Genomic DNA, 17,443 nt, shown 5'->3' on the forward strand with positions numbered 1-17,443 from the left:
AGAGGTAGGTTGGGTTGGAAGGATTCTGCATAATTCATGTAGCATACTAAACTCTGCCCTCGTGCAGTGTAAAGTCCTTCAATACTCAGAAGAGATTCATAACAACTTTCAAAATATGCAGTAATATAAAAACCAGGAAACTATAATAAACATACCTAGATAAAGATACTGATTTTAATGGCCTTAGAATATTGGGGTAACTAAAATGAAGTTGTTATTTAGGAATCTTAATTCTTTTACATGTTCACATTTCTCTCTTTTTTCTCTTTCTCTCTTTCGCTCTGTTTGTTAACATTTACTTGTTATTGCTCTACGTTGCTCGCGACTTGTGTATGTTACAGACTGTCACATTTTATTCTGTGAAGTTTTTCTCCAATTCCCATCAACCTGAGCTCCATGTTGGGCAGCCGAGGAGATTACAAAACAGTTCTTTATTGCAAAAGAACCAGGAATGTCACAGACTATAGGTAACTTCACTGAGGTTGTGACACAAAACCTGATGCGAGGTATTAATGCAAAGAGTAAGTACTTGGTATGAAAATAGAGCTATTTAGTCAAATTACTTTCTTTTTTTCAGATAGTCTGCATGGGAAAAATTAATTTTCATTACTCTCCAGAAGAAAATACTCCCAAACCTACCAATCTAGGATTCTTGTCACTCTCATTTGAAAACCAATGGTGCCTATGTCAACGTATCATTGCTCATTTTCAAAGGCTTAAACCCATATTTTCTATGCTGTTCTTCTCTCTGCTAAACTTCCTTTCACACTCCCCAAGTCATCATTTCATCATTTTGTCATCCTTTGTCTGTGGTTTAATGTATCTTCTACATAATTCTTTTTCTAATGTAATATAGTTACATCCCTTTCACTTTGAGGACCTGATTAAACAACAACAAAATGAGTCCCCACCCATGGGATTCACATTTCTTAATCCTGTATGAGGCTCTGTAGCTTGTAAAATTGATTTCTGTAGCCAAAGATTGTCTGGCACAGAAGCATAATTGTTACTTTGCTGAATGATGTCCTGAGTAAAGCATTTGGTTTTACAATCTTCCCCAATTACTCCCATAAACTAGTTTTAAAGAATGGTAAAAAGTAGCTGATAGACATTCTGATCACTTTCCAGAGGGACAGCATGAAGTTTATTGCTTATTCTTAATTGTCAGGAACTCAGAAATCACTATAGTCACGTACCAACTCAAGAAAAGATTATTTGTCTCAGTGTGAAATTCCTTTACTACCTGATTTGCTGTTATGCTCTGACCCTCTCTTAGTAAGTGAAGAAGCACAGCAGAGTTTCCATGAAGTCCAGCATAAAAGAATACAGTAATTCATACTGATGCAATTAATGCAGAGTAAACACTATCCAGGCAACTAAAACAGAAAAAACTTGCTAACACAAGTGGAATTTGACTTCAAGAGACTCAAGAGAGTTGGGAATTTAACTGTAAGTACTTCCTTTCCATGCAACATGTCAGAGAGAAATCATTGAATAACACAATTCTTTAGGTTGAAAAAGGTCTTTAAGGTCATCAAGTCCAACCTCTAACCCAGCACTGCAAGTCCACCACTAAACCATGTTCCAAAGTGACACATCCACACAACTTTTAAATAACCCTGGGTATGGCAACCGGACCACTTCCCTGGACAGCCTGTTCCAATGCTAGACAACCCATTTGGTGAAGAAATGTTTCTTGATATCCAATCTAAACCTCTCCAGCTGCAACTTGAGGCTATTTCCTTCCGTCCTATTACTTATTACTGGGACAAGATCAACCCCCCCTGGCTCCAGCCTCCTTCCAGGCAGTTGCAGAGAGCGATGAGGTCTCCCCTGGGCCTCCTTTTCTCCAGGCCGAACACCCCCCGCTCCCTCAGCCTCTCCTCACAGGACTTGTGCTCCAGACCCTCCACCAGCCCCCATTTCCCTTCTCTGGACTCACTCCAGCCCCTCAATGTCTTTCTTGCAGTGAGGGGCCCAGAACTGGACACAGGATTCAAGGTGTGGCCTCACCAGCACAGGGGGACAATGGCTGCACTATGGCCGATCCAGGCCAGGATGCCCTGGGCCTTCTTGGCCGCCTGGGCACTGCTGGCTCATGTTCAGCTGCTGTCAGCAGCACCCCCAGGTCGTTTTCTGCCCAGCAGGGTCCCAGCCCCTGTGGCCCAGCCTGTGGCCCTGTCTGGGGCTCTTGTGCCCCAAGGACAGGCCCCGGCCCCTGGCCTGGCTGACCCTCACACAGCCGCCTCAGCCATCGATCCGGCCTGTCCAGATCCCTCTGCAGAGCCTTCCTGCCCTCCAGCAGATCAGCACTGCCACCCAGCCTGGTGTGTGTGCAGCTGGCTGAGGCTGCTCCATCGCCTCATCCAGAAAACTGATAAAGATTTTGAACAGGACTGGCCCCAGCACTGAGCCCTGGGGAGCACCATTGGCACCGGCTGCCAGCTGGATGGAATCCACTCACCCCCAGTGTCTGGGTTCAGCCATCCAGACAGTTTTTTACCCAATGAACAGTGCACTTATCCAAGCTATGAGCACACAGTTTCTCTAGGAAAATGCTGTGGAAAACCTTTCCCTCATCCACTAAGTGGGTCACCTTTTTATAGGATATCAGGTTGGCCAAGCAGGATCTGTGTTTCCTAAACCTGTGCTGTCTGAGCCTGATCCCCCGGTTGTCCTGCACGTGCCACATGATGGCACTCATGAGGACAATCTGCTCTGTGACCTTCCCAGGTACCAAGGTCAGGCTGACAGACCTATAGTTCCCCAGATCCTCCTTCTGGCCACTCTTGTAACACAGTGTCACATTTGCCAACCTCCCCAGAGCACCAGTACTGCTGATAAAGGATGGAAAGTGCCTTGGTAAGCAATTCCATGAGCTCCCTCAGTAGCTTTGGGTGGCCCCCTCTGGCCTGAAAACTTGTGTCTTAGTGCTCAATGACCATTTCTTGGATTATGGGAGACTAATTCTGCTCCCCATTTCTGTTTTTCATCTCAGGGGACTGAATACCCAGAATAAAACTTGTCTGACTATTAAAGACTGTGGCAAAGAAGGAATTACACGGCTCAGCCTTTCCTCAATCTCTGTTACCCAATATCCCCCCCACATCCAATAAAGGATGGAGATTCTCCCTAGCTCTCCTTTTGTTGCTAATGTATTTATAGAAAGATTTTTATTATCTTTTATGGCAATAGCCAGATACTAGTTGGCCTTTGGCCCTTCAAATTTTCTCCCTGCATGACCTCATGACATCCCTGTAGTCCTCCTGAGCTGCCTACCCATTCTTCCAGAGGTGAAAGTCGCCCTGTTTTTTCCTGAGTTCCAGCAAAAGCTCCCTGTTCAGCCAGGCTGGTCTCCTTTCACCAGCTCATTCTTTGGCACACAGGGACAGCCTGTTCCTGTGCCTTTAGGATTTCCTTATTGAAAAATGTCCAGCCTTCCTGACTTCTTTACCCTTCAGGATTGCCTCCCAAGAGACTCTGTCAATCAGGCTCCTAATGTCTGCCTCAAGAAGTTCAAGGTAGCAGTTCTGCTGACCCCCCTTTCTTACTCTCTAGGAATCAAAATCTGTATTATTTCATGATTCCTGTGCCCAAGACGCCTCCGACCATCACATCACCCACAAGCCCATCTCTGTTCACAAAAAAAAGGTCCAGTGAGGTATATTCCCTAGCTGGCTGACTAGAGAAGTAAAATCTAGGGATATAAAGTCAATGGATATTTTCAGATAGCAAGCAGCTCTTAACTCCTCCACAAATGAAAGTAAATATCTTTGAATACTTGAATTCCTACTCCTAATTTAATCATAATCATTTGCTTAGCACAAGAATTATCAGGCAAAAGTTCTGCTGCAAAACCAGGATGCAAAAAGGAATGCAAAATCCTTGCTGCTTTTTTTTTTTTTTTTTAGAAAAAGACAGCTGGGAAAATCTGTCCTCCAGCAGCCTCACGGCTGCTCTACTTCCCACTTCCAGATAAGAGCCTTGTAGCTAAGAAAAGCTAGAGCACAGCAATTCTCCACCCTCACCTCAGCTGTGCCACCCCTGCTCCTGTAGCTTTCTGTCACGATCCCAAAAGCCAGGGAAACCCATCTTCTCAAGAAGAATTCCCCATTGCCTGCAGAGTATGACACAGATAATGTTTGCCACAGTAACAACCCTTTTACATCACCAGGAGAGTGTGACAGGACTGAAATACAGAAGAGTAATTAACTCATGGAACACATACCAATACTTTCTTCAGGGAGCCAGCTGGATTAAAGGTCTCTGCTCTTAGGGAATCTCATGGAGATCCTTCTTCATAAAACTCTTCAGGCAGCTACTGTAAACATTAATGACACATTTAAAATGAAAATGACCCTCATGTTCTGAAAAAGAACCAAAGGACACTCAGTTGATCAGGAGTGGGACTATCCACAGACAGTAATGATGGCAGTCCCAGGTTTGGATTAGAACTATAAGAGCACCGTTGAGATCTAGAGAAGTGGTAGGTTAATTTTTAGGTGTACATGGGGTGGGGATGTGAAATGTAACTTTACTCAGAGAAGACTTCCTCAGCAGCAAGATCTTCATCTTTCAAGAAACTTACTTTTCTGGCCCTGTTCTCAGCTGCTCCTGCCTGCTTCCTGCCTGTTAAACCCTTCCCTCAAAACAGGCTGCGAAGCTCTGAAGTCACCCAATGCCTGTTTAGGAAAGCTGTAGGTACTCAAGCTCTTTCAATCTTTAAACAAAGGTAGGAGCAAGACTTTCTTTGTTCTTCTGGAGGAAATTGTCAGTCACTTCATTTGACCAAAAAACCAAAACTATGTATCAGAAACTGTTTCTGATCTAGAGCTGAGAAAACCCCATTTTCTTCAGCAGAATGTGGACAAATCTGTCACAGTGTGTATGTTCAGACATTGACTCGTGGGTGACTATGCTTGGATACCTTGCTACGGATTGTGGGGTTTCTCTCTGCCCTGTTTCAGTCAAAGTGATCCTGTAAACACTGAAAATTATCCCCTCTGAGAGTACCTTTAAACTCATCCAGTCTTTGGAGTAAGTGAACACTGCACAGCTCTGTAAACACATGGGAGAGGAAGATGTGGGGGTTTGGGGACACAGCTACAATCCTGAGATGAAGCAGGGAGAATTGCCACCACCCCCAACCCCAACATGACTTCTGACAATACCTTCAGGGTAGACCATGAACTTGTTTCTTGGCAGCTGTTGGAGAATGGCAGTGTTTGCTCCAGGGAAAAGGACTGGGGTGACTTTCCCCCTGCAGGAACCATTTCAGCACAGGTGCCACATTTCTAAGCATAGATTGAGGTCAATAAACGAATGATACAATTATTTCCACTGATACTCTGAACATAGGGTGCAGTTCAAATAGTTGGAGAGTCAGTGTCAGACTCTTGATTATAATCAAAACCAGCAGCACTGGTAAAACCACTGTAACAATTTACAACCATTTGCTGTGGCAAAAGAGATGAGTAATGGAGCAGCAGGTACATGGGCAGCTCTACTGTGCTTCTCCACAATAAGCAGAGTACCCTAACGCAAAAAATCCAGCAGTTCTCCTAAGTAGGGATATTTTTCAGAATTCCTTCCCCCCATTTTGAAATCCAGCATTTGCTTGGAAATACACAAGGCATTTTAATGTACGTTTCTACAAATGAAGAGGGATGAGATGGGGGGGAAAAAAAGCAAGTGGAAACCACAAAAATGATGTAGTTGTGACACAAAGTATTAACCTGGTAAATATGCTGAATATTTTCTTCAGCCTCTCAGCCAAATCTCTGCAAGAGAATGTTTTGAGCTGGTGTAGATAGCTAGGTATTCACAGATAGGACAATTAGGGAGATAAGGTGCCAAGCTGAGAATCAGAAGATTTCGTTGTAAATAACCTCTTGCATAGCAGTAAGCAAGTCACCTCACTGCATGGTAGTTTTATCCATCTGTAAAACAGAGATGATAATATTGACTTCTCTTCATAGAACAGAACCTAAAGAACAAAAAATGCTGTATGAGCCTAATTCAGATTCTGCTAGCAGGGACGGAAGGAGATTCATGAGTTTGTTAGGCCAAAATCAACCCTTAGAAGTTTTAAGCACCTAGAAATAGTTGTCATTAGTATAACTGGACTCAGAGTCACCAGACAGCAATGCTTGCATAGTTTTTCTTTATCTGGAGTTCTCTAAAACACAGGGTCAGCCTTGGAAAAAGCAAACATGCAAATGGAAATTTAAGAAATCAACCTGAAAAAAATGTAATTTCATTCCATCTTTAGACCTTATTCCTAAAATTGTTCAGCACATCAATCTGCTAGTTAAAACAACAGGAACTTCTAGCTGTGGACTGATGGCATCAGTGATGCTTATATTTTCTTTACTCCTGTAACAGACTAATCACAGCCCTCCAGAGAATTAGCTGCTGTAGCCACTGGTTTGGAACACAACTATTCTACTTAGCACTTACTTATATACACCAACAATAGATGCAGTGTTCTGTGCTGGTAATTTCTCTGCTTCCTAAATATTCACCCAAGTTGTCATTGTGGATTAGCATGGCTATCCAGAATGTGACCCCTAAGGCATGGCCCGTGACTGTAATGTTCAGAGGACATTAATAGGATAGTTCAGTAATTTGCCCACATCTCCAGCTACTCTGTTCTCTTCCCTCTTGAATAGAAATAAAATAACAAGGTTGTGGAATTTTAACAAGCATAGAGGAAAAATCATCAGTGCTAAGGGACCCTGAAGAGGCTGTAAGAGCAAGTTCCAGCTCAAGCTACTAGAGATTTATAATGCAATTTAAGAAATTAATTTGAAGAAGGTCAATTTTGTTGCCATTCAAGCACAACAGAGCCTGCAAGCTGCTCCCAAAAGAATCAATGGCTCTTACCCGTGAGCAGCCTGACCCACAACCCCTCTGCTCAGACTTGTTTTGAACTCCTGAATGGATCAATTTGCCCTCGATCACCAAGAATTTCATTTGCAAACCTGGGCTTAGGAGCAGCAGTGGGTGTCTCAGAGATTTCAGTGCAGAGCTCTGCTGACTCAGCTGCCTCATTTCAGGATTAGAGCCACCAGCTTGTAGCAGTAGAGGCTTATGAAGCAGCCCAGTTCTTTGCTCCTCCCCAGGAGGACCGCAGCTCTCCCCAAACACAGTTAAGTGATTTTTAAATACATGGCTCAGTACCTGCAGTGTCACGGTTTCCATGGCAGCCGTGCCAGCTTTTTGTTCAGAGTGGTATTAAATAGGAATGATTATTATGAACGGAAAGGAATTGCAACTCAGTGAAACCTTAAAACTTTAGAATCCTATTGAAATTAGTGTCTGCAAGTATTAAAATGCCCCTACAGCTTTTGCCACATTTTTAAATGTGTTGAGAGACCTAATTATTTAATTGCTCACAGAACAAAACAAAATATTACTACATCCCTCTTGGGGGAAATAATTGGCTGACTCTGCACAGAGAAAAATGAAGGCAGAGGTGAGATGTGCAGCAAAGACAGTTTATGTTGTGACAAACCAGTGACATCTAAACAGAAGAAAAATAAAGGCCTAGAATGCAATTACTGGTGCATGATAGATGCGTAGTGTGTGTCATGTACACGTGTGTGTGTGTGTGTGTGTGTAAAGTAACAAACATAACTTGAAAATGCTTCTGCCTTCTACTCATCTGTTGTCCATCAGAGGATCAAAATCATACCTCCAAACCCTACCTAACTGTATTTTTTTTCTTTGAGGCTTGTTTTATTAATTGGCTTCAAAATAATCGCAAATTAAATGACAATATTATATAGCATTTAGAACAAGCTAGTACACGAAAGTAGGAGGGGAACTGAAATTAGGTCTATCCATTGAATTTCTTTCCTTAAACCTTGCAGGATCATCCATTGCCTTACAGTGTCTAGGTAATAAGCATTGTGCAACCGAGGTGTAGGATGCTGCCAGTACCGCTCAGTTAACATATCTTGGCACTTGTGGAGATTCAGAAAGCACATTTTGACTGTTTTTCCTTCCCTTCAACCAAAATACTCATACCAAGCTGTGCCATATTTCGAGTATATTCTCAATACACTAATTTGCACTTTAAAACCCGGAAAAAAATTCTACACTAAATAGCACTTTAAATTGTTTTATAAATGTAAAAACCAGTCACACAGAGAAAACATATGATTCTCAGTCTATCCTCATGGGAATGTGTGGAGCAAAATGGGCAAATCTGACAACCTATTGTCACTATTTACAGCCAAAAGTAAATTTTACTCTACCTAGTTTCCAAATTCATGGCCTGCTGTAGTGTTTTGTGTATGTAGTGTCCTGTGCTGGCATTGCAAATACTGTATGTGTTTCAGAGGAGAACATCAGAAAATGGATTGGGTTTTCTTTAAATCCACGTTCTGCTGTCGTATTTCCATAGTAACATACTCTGTGTGTCTAAAACGTGTACAGCCATTCTGCATGACTGATACTGGAGATGCTATAAAACCACCTGGGTAAATTTTGGGGAGGGGAAGAGCAGGAATTTCCCCCTCAGCAATACTGCACATGGGTGTAAACCAGCACAAACAGAATATACTCAAATACTCAAACACAACTCTCAGTCCACTGCCTCTCCAGAGCTCTGAGCGACAGTAGGCTCCATGACAAACAGGTCATCCATGCACCATCCAGTGTCATGCAAAAACATACTCTGATTTCTAACCGCGGTCTTCTGCTCGCAGGACTAGGAACCACTGCACGCCCCTTTCTGAAAGGGCCCCTCAGTGCGGACGTACAGGTGGCTGCTGTCACACCTAACGGAATCATCTTTTGTTTCTCCTCCCACTTAACAGACTTTATTTTATTTTGGTGCAGTGCACACGAACGCAGTGTCTAGGACAGATGTGCTACCTTTTAGAGTGTCGCTATAGAAGTCTTTAGCTGTGAACCCTTAATTTGCAGCTGGAACGCTAATAAACAGTGCATAGTGTTTCAATAGCCTTCTGCTTATATGTTTGAAGATTCGAAACTGAATGGTGAGGTGGCCAAGGCGGCGCTGGCAAACGAAGACTGTCCCCACATAGACCAGGCTATTACGCCCGATGAGGGCCTGCCCTTTACCCGCTCTGGCACTCGGGAGAGATATGGACCCTGCTTCCTCTTATCAACCGGGGAATATCCCTGCCCGCCTGATGGAGGAATAAGAAAGGGTATGTAGCTGGGGCCCTGTACCATGTAGCTAGCAATTAAACCGGTTTAAATAACTAAGAGAAAGTCAGCTTAGCTGTAGCACGCGATAGTGCGCTTGCTGTAGAGATGCACGTTTGGGCTGGAAACCACCACCTGATGTCTGCATTTGGAGTTTCTAACCTATTTCTTTCAGAAAGAAAAGCCTGAGGAGCTGTAACTACCCCGTGCAGATATGCTAGGCAGTTGAGTCTTCCACCCCAGCTGGTGCAGGAAGCTTTAGTGGAGGATGCTCTACTATGTCCTTAAATTAGCCCATCCCATAAGGAGAGATCAATTAATGTATCATAGCAATGAAGGTTTGCCACTTGGAAAGCTCACAGAGCTTACCAGACTCTGAGGAGCACAGACCTGGAGGTGGCAGACAGAAGAGATAAAACACAAAAGCAAAACATACTCAAAAAAAAAAAAGAAATTATTATTTAGCGACCTTAACAGAGCACTAAAATGAGATATTTGAATATTCATAGCTGGTTAGTTCAATAGAGAAAGAAAAGCATGAACATCTGTTGGCACAGGTTCCTTAAAATCAGAAAATAATCCATCTAAAATCCTTTCATAAATAAATCATTATTAGTTAGTTTCTCAGACTTCTGACAGGTATGACTCTCTCAGAAGTAGTTTGCTAATGGCCAGAATAATCTATTTAGCAACAAAAGTAAAATCCCATTAAAAAAGCCTTCCCTTCTTAAAAGAGACTGTTTTGCTTAAATAATTTAATGTGAGGCAACCATACAAACCCAAAATTAGAGCTACATCTATATGCATCAAAGGAATGGGAAAACTGGAAAAGAACTCACTCTCTTCAAATCAGTGTTTACCACTGGTGTACTGTATATAGTATAAGATAGAGTCAATATTTTAAAACTGCAAAGATTGTATGACATAACCATACACTGAGTATGGAGTATGGAATTCCCATGTGCCATTGTATGATGGGCAATAGTCATAGTAAATGCCAGTTATAGATAGTGTATGTATTTATAAGTCTAAAGCTTATCATCAACAAAGATATAGTAGGACCACAAGACTTTCATATGAAAGTATATCCTCTAAAATTTACCTTTGTAGCAAAGCGTTTTACTTGATTCTGTATTGGATAAGCATTGGCCGTGTTCATTCAGCCTGGGCGAGTTCAGGTGGTTCCAGTGGATCAGGGGAACACTCCAAATGGCACATCCTTTGGGATGGGGAATGTATGGTTTTCACGATGCACTGCAACCTCCTCTCGTTCCTGAATGAAACAGAGGCTGGTTGGCTAAAGAGTAATATACGTCAGCATATTGTTGGCCTGTTTGAAACATGTTGAGAGCATCTTAATTGTTGTTCCAACAGAATTTCATCCATAGTTTGTGCAACTCTCTGTACACTTGCTGAGCTGTTTACGTGCATGCCTGAAAAAGAAGTGGGGGGAGGGAGGGAGGGAAATTGAATGCATGCAATTTTGTTTTCTTTCTTTTTCTTTTTTTTTTTTTAATGCTGAGAACAAAGGAGTAGTATCTCTAGAGCAACACATTCAGTTCTATGGATTTTGCTGCCTTGTCCCCCTCCTGCCCCACAAAGATACCACAAACCTTAATTTTGCCTGAGGTCACAATGCATGAAGTGGAAGGGAGAGGTATGTGTGAGTGTATGATGGAGACATAGAAAATCCCTCCCACTGACTCTTCTTTTTTTTAGGGTACAACCATGTTGCTGCCTGTAGGATCAATTACATAGCCTGACCATCTTGAGAAATGACGATTTTTTTTTTAATGTATATATTTTAAATTTTTTCTGTATTCCAACGGCCTTCTGAGTCATGTTGCAAGCGATACTACTCTCGGCATGTCCGTGCATGCAGATGCTATTGAACTGGCTACAATGTTGACCTCATTCTTAGTCCATTCTGTCATTGATCCAATGCTGTACTTTGCATTTTTCTTTTAAATGAAGGTTACGAAATGTCACGGAGCCTTAACAGCATAGCTGGCATAAGTGGAAAAGCGATAGGATTATCCTCAGTGTCTGCGCCCTACAGCTCTCCTAGCCCAGTGAGACGTTCTTGGTCTCCCATCCCATCTATTTTGTAGCATGGATCAGTAGCAGAGAATGGTCTAAAAAGCTTTACTTTCAATTAGCCTATGCGATGTTGCATATAGTCCAGGTGACTAAGTCTGAAGATGCAATGTCTCACAGTAGCACCTGCTGCGAACGGTGTTACTTCTGATGCTTAGGTGACAACACTCCTAAATAGCACTCAGATGACAATAGGCAGGCATTGGCGTAGCACTGGTGGGCCATACGTGCTGCATGGTATCACTACATAGGATGAAGGGTAGATGCACCAGATGGCTTCCTTCCTGGTGCATCCTGCTAGTATATGCTTACTGTGGCTAATGGTGGATCTACTGGCTCTGTATGGAATGGGTTAGGCGTTTAGTCGATGCTGAAACATGCCAACGATGGAAGATTTTGCTTTTCTCAGGATATTTTTGAGCCATAGGAACCCTGCAGGAGTTTGAGCAAACAAGCACAGTAGGATGAAACTTTGCATGGGCACCTATTTTAAGCTGAAAGCAATACTCAGACACACTGTAGAGAGGTCTCAGTCTGGCTGACTGCATGGGAAAAAAATCCTGTTGAAGAAGAATATGGCTGCCTCTGCATGTAGCTATCTCACCTTTTCCTCCTTCCTTTAACACTAAGATGCCGAGCTTGATGTGAAAAGCGCAGGGAAGAAGCTCAAGTACTGATTGTATTCTTTACATGCAGATCTTTGCAAAGAAAGTCCAGTCATTGCTAAATATATGCCAACAGAGGCAGTCAGAGTGACCTGACAAGGCAAGATGGAGATGAACATTGATGGCTAATAAACATCTCTGTGGAACTGTGCAGGCATAGAAGACCTTCTCATTTGGACAAAGTTAACTTGCTCCATGCAGGTTTTATGGATGATTCTTCGTGGTTCTGGAGTTGTACTAGAGATGCAGGCTTTTTCTACGGCCAAAATGTAACAAAACTGTAGAAGATCTTTTTTTTTTTTAATCTATTTTTTTGTTCCAAAGCATGACTTGCATGAAGACAAAAATGAAAAAAAAAAAAAAAAACCAAAAAACAAAAAAAACCAACAAAACAACACACACACGAGAAACACTGCAAATGTATGATTAAGGAGAAAAAGAAAAAAAAAGCAAAGTTATATATTTTCTTTCAAAGCTCTTTACTTTTACATACATTGTTGTAGCGAAAATGTAAAACATTATAAAACTGTACATTTCTTTGCTATGGATCGCTTCTTTTTGTATACAAGATAAAGAGTAATGGTTTTAAAAAGTGCAATCAGGCAGTCATCGGTCATATTGACCACGCCTTCACAGTTCATCACACCGACATGGAAATCAAGAACTTTCAATCCAACTAGAAGTGTATAAAAATAAGAAAAACTTTTTCCTGTCTGTTTTTGTTGGCATGCTTGTGACACATGGGACCTTCCTTCGGACCTGACAGTTACAGCTGGTTAATTTTCCAGCTCTGGTTATGTTGTATTTTATTGATGTATAGATCCAACGTAAAGACCCTTCATAAATTGTTCATATTAAGTAATCAGTATGAATTTTAAACAAAAGAGGTGTTATTTTAAAACTGGGACTTATAGTACAAAATCAGGAAAATACTCAAGTATAAATGGTCTCAAAGTTTAAGAAACAAGACAACAGCATTGTATGCAATTTAGTACTGAGTAAAATGCATGCACAATGTTATGCAAAACAATTCTAGCATGAAAATAAATTTTGTATCATGGTTTCAGTGCCTGCTGTATAGTGTAAAGGGGAATCCTTTTCTGAAGCAATCAGGGGTTTCCAGAGACTTGCTTCTAAGATCTTGAATAAATACAGTGTTCTCAACAGAAATGTAGGAGAAAAGCTTGGTATTGCTTTGGTTCTACAATGCTAATTTTGGTTAGTAGATAATAAATGAAGCCTGCAAACACTTGATACAACCGATGTCTAAAGAATTCACACCATTAGTAATTTTACAAGGGAAGATTAAAAACCCCTATAATGATCTAGGTATCTTCCTTTTCCCTCCCCAACAATAATAAATGTTTGTCTTTTTAGCTGATTAAATGAATTCAGTTTTTCTTACTTCTTCGGGCCCCGTCCTTCACTTGCTCATCACTGAACCACACCAGCCCACCTGATCCAAAATGGAAAGAAATCCACGTGTCCGAGTCACACTTGATTTGCCACACAAAACATGCACCAGTAAGATCTGAGAAATACAATGGGATTAAATTTCATTTTAGATGCTACAAATGACAACTATGGACTATGTGCCAACAGCATTGTAGTTGCCTGAGCATTTTTGGTAAAGTACTTCTATAAAGGAAGGATACACACCTTTATCCTCACGTGAGGAACTTCAAAAAAGCTGGCAATCTTCTAGGCAACCTACAGCATCTGCAACTACTGACGGGAATGGAAATGTAAAGGAATAGTATCCTCCCTATAGCCTGAAGGAAGTAGAGATTAAACCCAAAAAAAAAAAAACAGAAGAAACACTCATGGCTCTGGTAAGTGCTAAATTATACACAAAAAAACCCCACCTGCAGCTGGACCTTGTCATCACAAAACTCTACTCCAAAAGAAACACAAGGAAGACCTCAAGCTGTGTTTTAGGAATAGAGGAAAGGCTGTACATAATTAGAGAACTCCTTTGTAGTCCTTGATACAGCATTAAGTACTTGATTTCTGCTTTAGTTTCTCCCAAGAACTATTTTTCTCACACTGTTTCTATGCCGTCATTCTCAGAAGATAAATTTCTTACCTCCAGAGGTAAGATCCAGATTCATCCAGGATTTGCTTAATGAACAACTTTTCCTCTTATAACGTATTAAGAATCCAGAAATAGATTTATCTGCCCCATTTTTTATTTAACACTGACTCAAGGGCCCAGTGCTAATTCTCCATTACCATAAGGAATATCAACAATTCAGCCCTGTAAATCCCATGTAGGTCTTCACCTTCCACTGCACTTTGCATCTATCTGAGCCTTAGAGAACAGGCTGGGTACAACTGTCATTCTGTGCTACATTTTACATTCCTCACTCTCGTTTTCATTTAGGTTCCCCTCTCTGCTCAGTCTGATTTGAGGTAACCATGTCTTCTGGGTGACTTCTCTAAACCCTTCAGAAAGAGAATCATCCACTGCCCTTCAAGAGATGCTCTAAAGCTTAAGATCTGTTTGACCCCAGAGTTCCCCTTGCACACTAGTGGTAGTTCTGACAACACAGGGTGAGAGGGAAACAAGAGAAGTGGAAAATCTCACAAATTGTTGCATTGAATCCTAAGGGAAATTTACCACATCATCCCAGCTGCCTCGCAGTTAAGGAGCTTTTGCTTGGGTAATATGATTAAAACATTAATTCCTTCATGCCTGCCCCCTCTCCCTACAGGAGGTGCATGTCTTTATTAAAGCATTAAAACTATCCATGTGGGTAGACTCTGACTTCAGGCTTCACTAATGCCACCAGCTACTCCTGAGTTCACACCATTGCAAGTAAGGGCAGAAGTTGGTTTTGCAGCTCAGTTATACTCTGCCTGCTTCCTGCTGTAAAGGAACATTGGTGCTTCCTCCTCTGTAAACTCAGCTTTCAGCAGCGAGTTCCCAGCTCTAAGACCCAAAGCTGGCCCTTCATCTGAACCCACTGGCAATTAATTAGTAGCTTATTAATTACTAACATTTAAAGCTCAACCACAACTTCTACATATATAGCTTTTCCTCTGACTGCATGAAGGTACTCATTTTTTCTGGACCTACGTGATGTGTCTCCACAATTGCAATTTCAGACAGAAGAAATTTCTGAGAAGAGGTTTCTGCTTTCTCACTCCAAAAAAAAAAATCCTAGCTAAAACTGCTGTGATAACAGTCAAGCCCAGCAGTCATTAATCTGGATAAAGTGATTTTTCATGTAAATTGTCTCCTCTCTCCTTAAAGTTTCTGGGCCAAAAAGAAAATACATCACTGAAACAAATGTCTGCTAGGACAAATGAACCGAGTGAAATACAGAAGAGAGCAAGCAGGGCTAAGGCAAGAGCATTCAAAAAAAAACTGAGCACAGAGCTGCTTACAAAAAAGATATCCTGAAGATATTACCCTGCCAGTTTGCATATCCCTTTCATAATTTCAAAACAAGGCAGCCGGCTTTTCTGCTTTCCATATAAATCCTGGAAGGAACTTTGCTTCTGAGCTCACACACAAACTACCTTCACATGAGGAAAATATGCTTAAATGATGCAGGTTATTTTTAAGTCATTCACTTACTTGAGTTTGGGCATAAAACACCTGCCTGTTCAGGACTCCCAAAGCCTCTGCATTCATCTAGGACTGTAAGTGCCCAATTTTTGTCCTAGGGAAATCCAAATGTTCATTTGCAATCAAGAACAATATTTGAATTCAAATTTAACCGAATGTTAAAAAACAGGTCCAGAACTGCATCTCTTGACTTTCTTTATCTGACAAAGCAAATGCTATAACAAGATATCTTCCCTGTCTCAGCCTGGCAAAGCCAGGTTTTCAACTCTCAGCATTCACTTGAACATTTAAAAAACTTCATGCAAGTGCATAGGTCCAAACATCTCCAGGCATTAAATATAAAAAGCGTGTGCTCCAAGGCTTCCCTCGTTTTTCCTGCTGCTCAAACTAGAGATTCCTTGGGCAGCAAAAGGCAAAATGTTACATTTGTGTTAGCTCAGCTGTCACTCTGAGGTACCTGCAGTGCCTCTGGACTCGAAGGGCTTAGCAGGGATGACACAGCCTGTGCAGAGGCTGCTGACTGTGAGTCACAGCAGCACAAGAGCACGCAAGGCTTAAGCCCAGGGAAAGCAGCTCAGCAGGGGCCACGCTTTGCTGGGGTGGTGTCAGTGCAAGTGGGTGACTGGAGGAAAGGCAGCAGCTCAGGAGGTGGGAAATGAGAAGGACTCAGGATGAGTTTGGAAAATGGGTTATGCAAGCAGGAGCAGTGGAAACAGCAATCAGTGGTGAGTGGGAAAGAACAGCAAAGAGAGAGGGAAAGAATGGCAGTGAGATTAACTCAAAATAATCCTCAAGAACCACTAGCCTACAAGGTAGAGCCTTGGGCTGGGACTCAGGAAATGGGAATTTTATTTTTGACTCCCCTGTGGACATGCTGGGTTACCTTGGTTGGGCCAATTTAAATTTTAGTGCCTCAGCTTCTGTTTCTGTGACATTATGCTCTTTTTAAAGTGTTCTGATGTCAAAAGAGGAAAAGCCATATTTAAGAAGGAATAGTTATTATAATCTACTCAGAATTAAGGCACTAGAGGAGAGAAGCATCTCTTCATTATTTAAAAGATGCCATATTTCCCTGTCTGCAGAAGAACACAATGCCCCTGTAGGAATCCCTTTTCTTTTGTACTTTAAAGCAGAGGATTATTATGGAAAATGATTAAGCACCCACACAGTTAAAATGACAGAGCATTTTCATTACTGATTGGCAACTCCTCTGCTGCCCTAATTTAGGTACCACATGTCTTCATGCATTCAAATCAGTAAAAACAAAACAAAAGCTAAACTCACTTGACATTTGCAGCCAAAAACTAAAGCCATGTCAGAACATTAAAAATCTCCCAATTCCTGGCCTCACTTCTAAATCAAAAAAAAAAGTAAAAACGCAGTCTGCTAGCAAAGTGCTCACATATACTTGAAAGAACTCTGGTGACCAGGGAGTACTGGAACAATATTGAATTGACATTCTGAAACTCCACTTACAACTCTCAACCCCAAAACCTGAAGACAGAACTCCCCCCCAAGACTGCATAGTATCTGGATTATCAGGTGGTCTAGAGGCAAAGCAGCCTGGAAACAGATGAGGAAGTTGGAAATGAACTGAGAGAGAGGCTAACCAACACAGGAACTGGACTTACACTCCATCCCTACCAAACTGCAAAGGTACATCTGGAAATGAGACAAAATCCAACACGTCACAGAAGAAAAATGCCAGAGAAAACTTTGCAAAATAAATGTCACCCCTGAATTTTCTCCTCTTTCATTCCAGTTATTCAGGAATAACTACTTTGTTGTTGTTCTTTCCAATCAAGCTCAAGAATGTGTTCTCCCAATACTCTAAATTTATGCTTCTTCACTCTCCCACAAGGAAACACGTGGTTCATCCAGGCCATGATTCAAATACAGAGACTATTTTCATTGCTGAATATTTTCA

The 17,443-nt window shown here is 41.6% G+C and overlaps 1 protein-coding gene across 5 annotated transcripts in view; it reads left to right on the forward strand.

The window, feature by feature from the left end:
• Nucleotides 1-17,443, forward strand: part of KCNC1 (potassium voltage-gated channel subfamily C member 1) — a 123,490-nt gene that overhangs the window by 92,739 nt on the left and 13,308 nt on the right. The window contains exons 3-4 of one of the 5 annotated variants that reach the window (XM_030950391.1): nucleotides 8,994-9,182; nucleotides 11,155-13,323. The exons of 1 other annotated variant lie outside the window; for it this stretch is intronic. In XM_030950391.1, the coding sequence (XP_030806251.1) occupies nucleotides 8,994-9,182; nucleotides 11,155-11,291 (326 nt within the window). In that variant the 3' untranslated portion in view covers nucleotides 11,292-13,323. Of the gene's footprint in view, nucleotides 1-8,993; nucleotides 9,183-10,899; nucleotides 13,324-17,443 lie in introns of those variants that run through there. 3 more of the 5 variants (XM_030950392.1, XM_030950393.1, XM_030950396.1) reach the window with 3 other exon arrangements.

The sequence above is a fragment of the Camarhynchus parvulus genome, chromosome 5 (genome assembly GCF_901933205.1).
Source record: "Camarhynchus parvulus chromosome 5, STF_HiC, whole genome shotgun sequence".
NCBI lineage: Eukaryota > Metazoa > Chordata > Aves > Passeriformes > Thraupidae > Camarhynchus > Camarhynchus parvulus.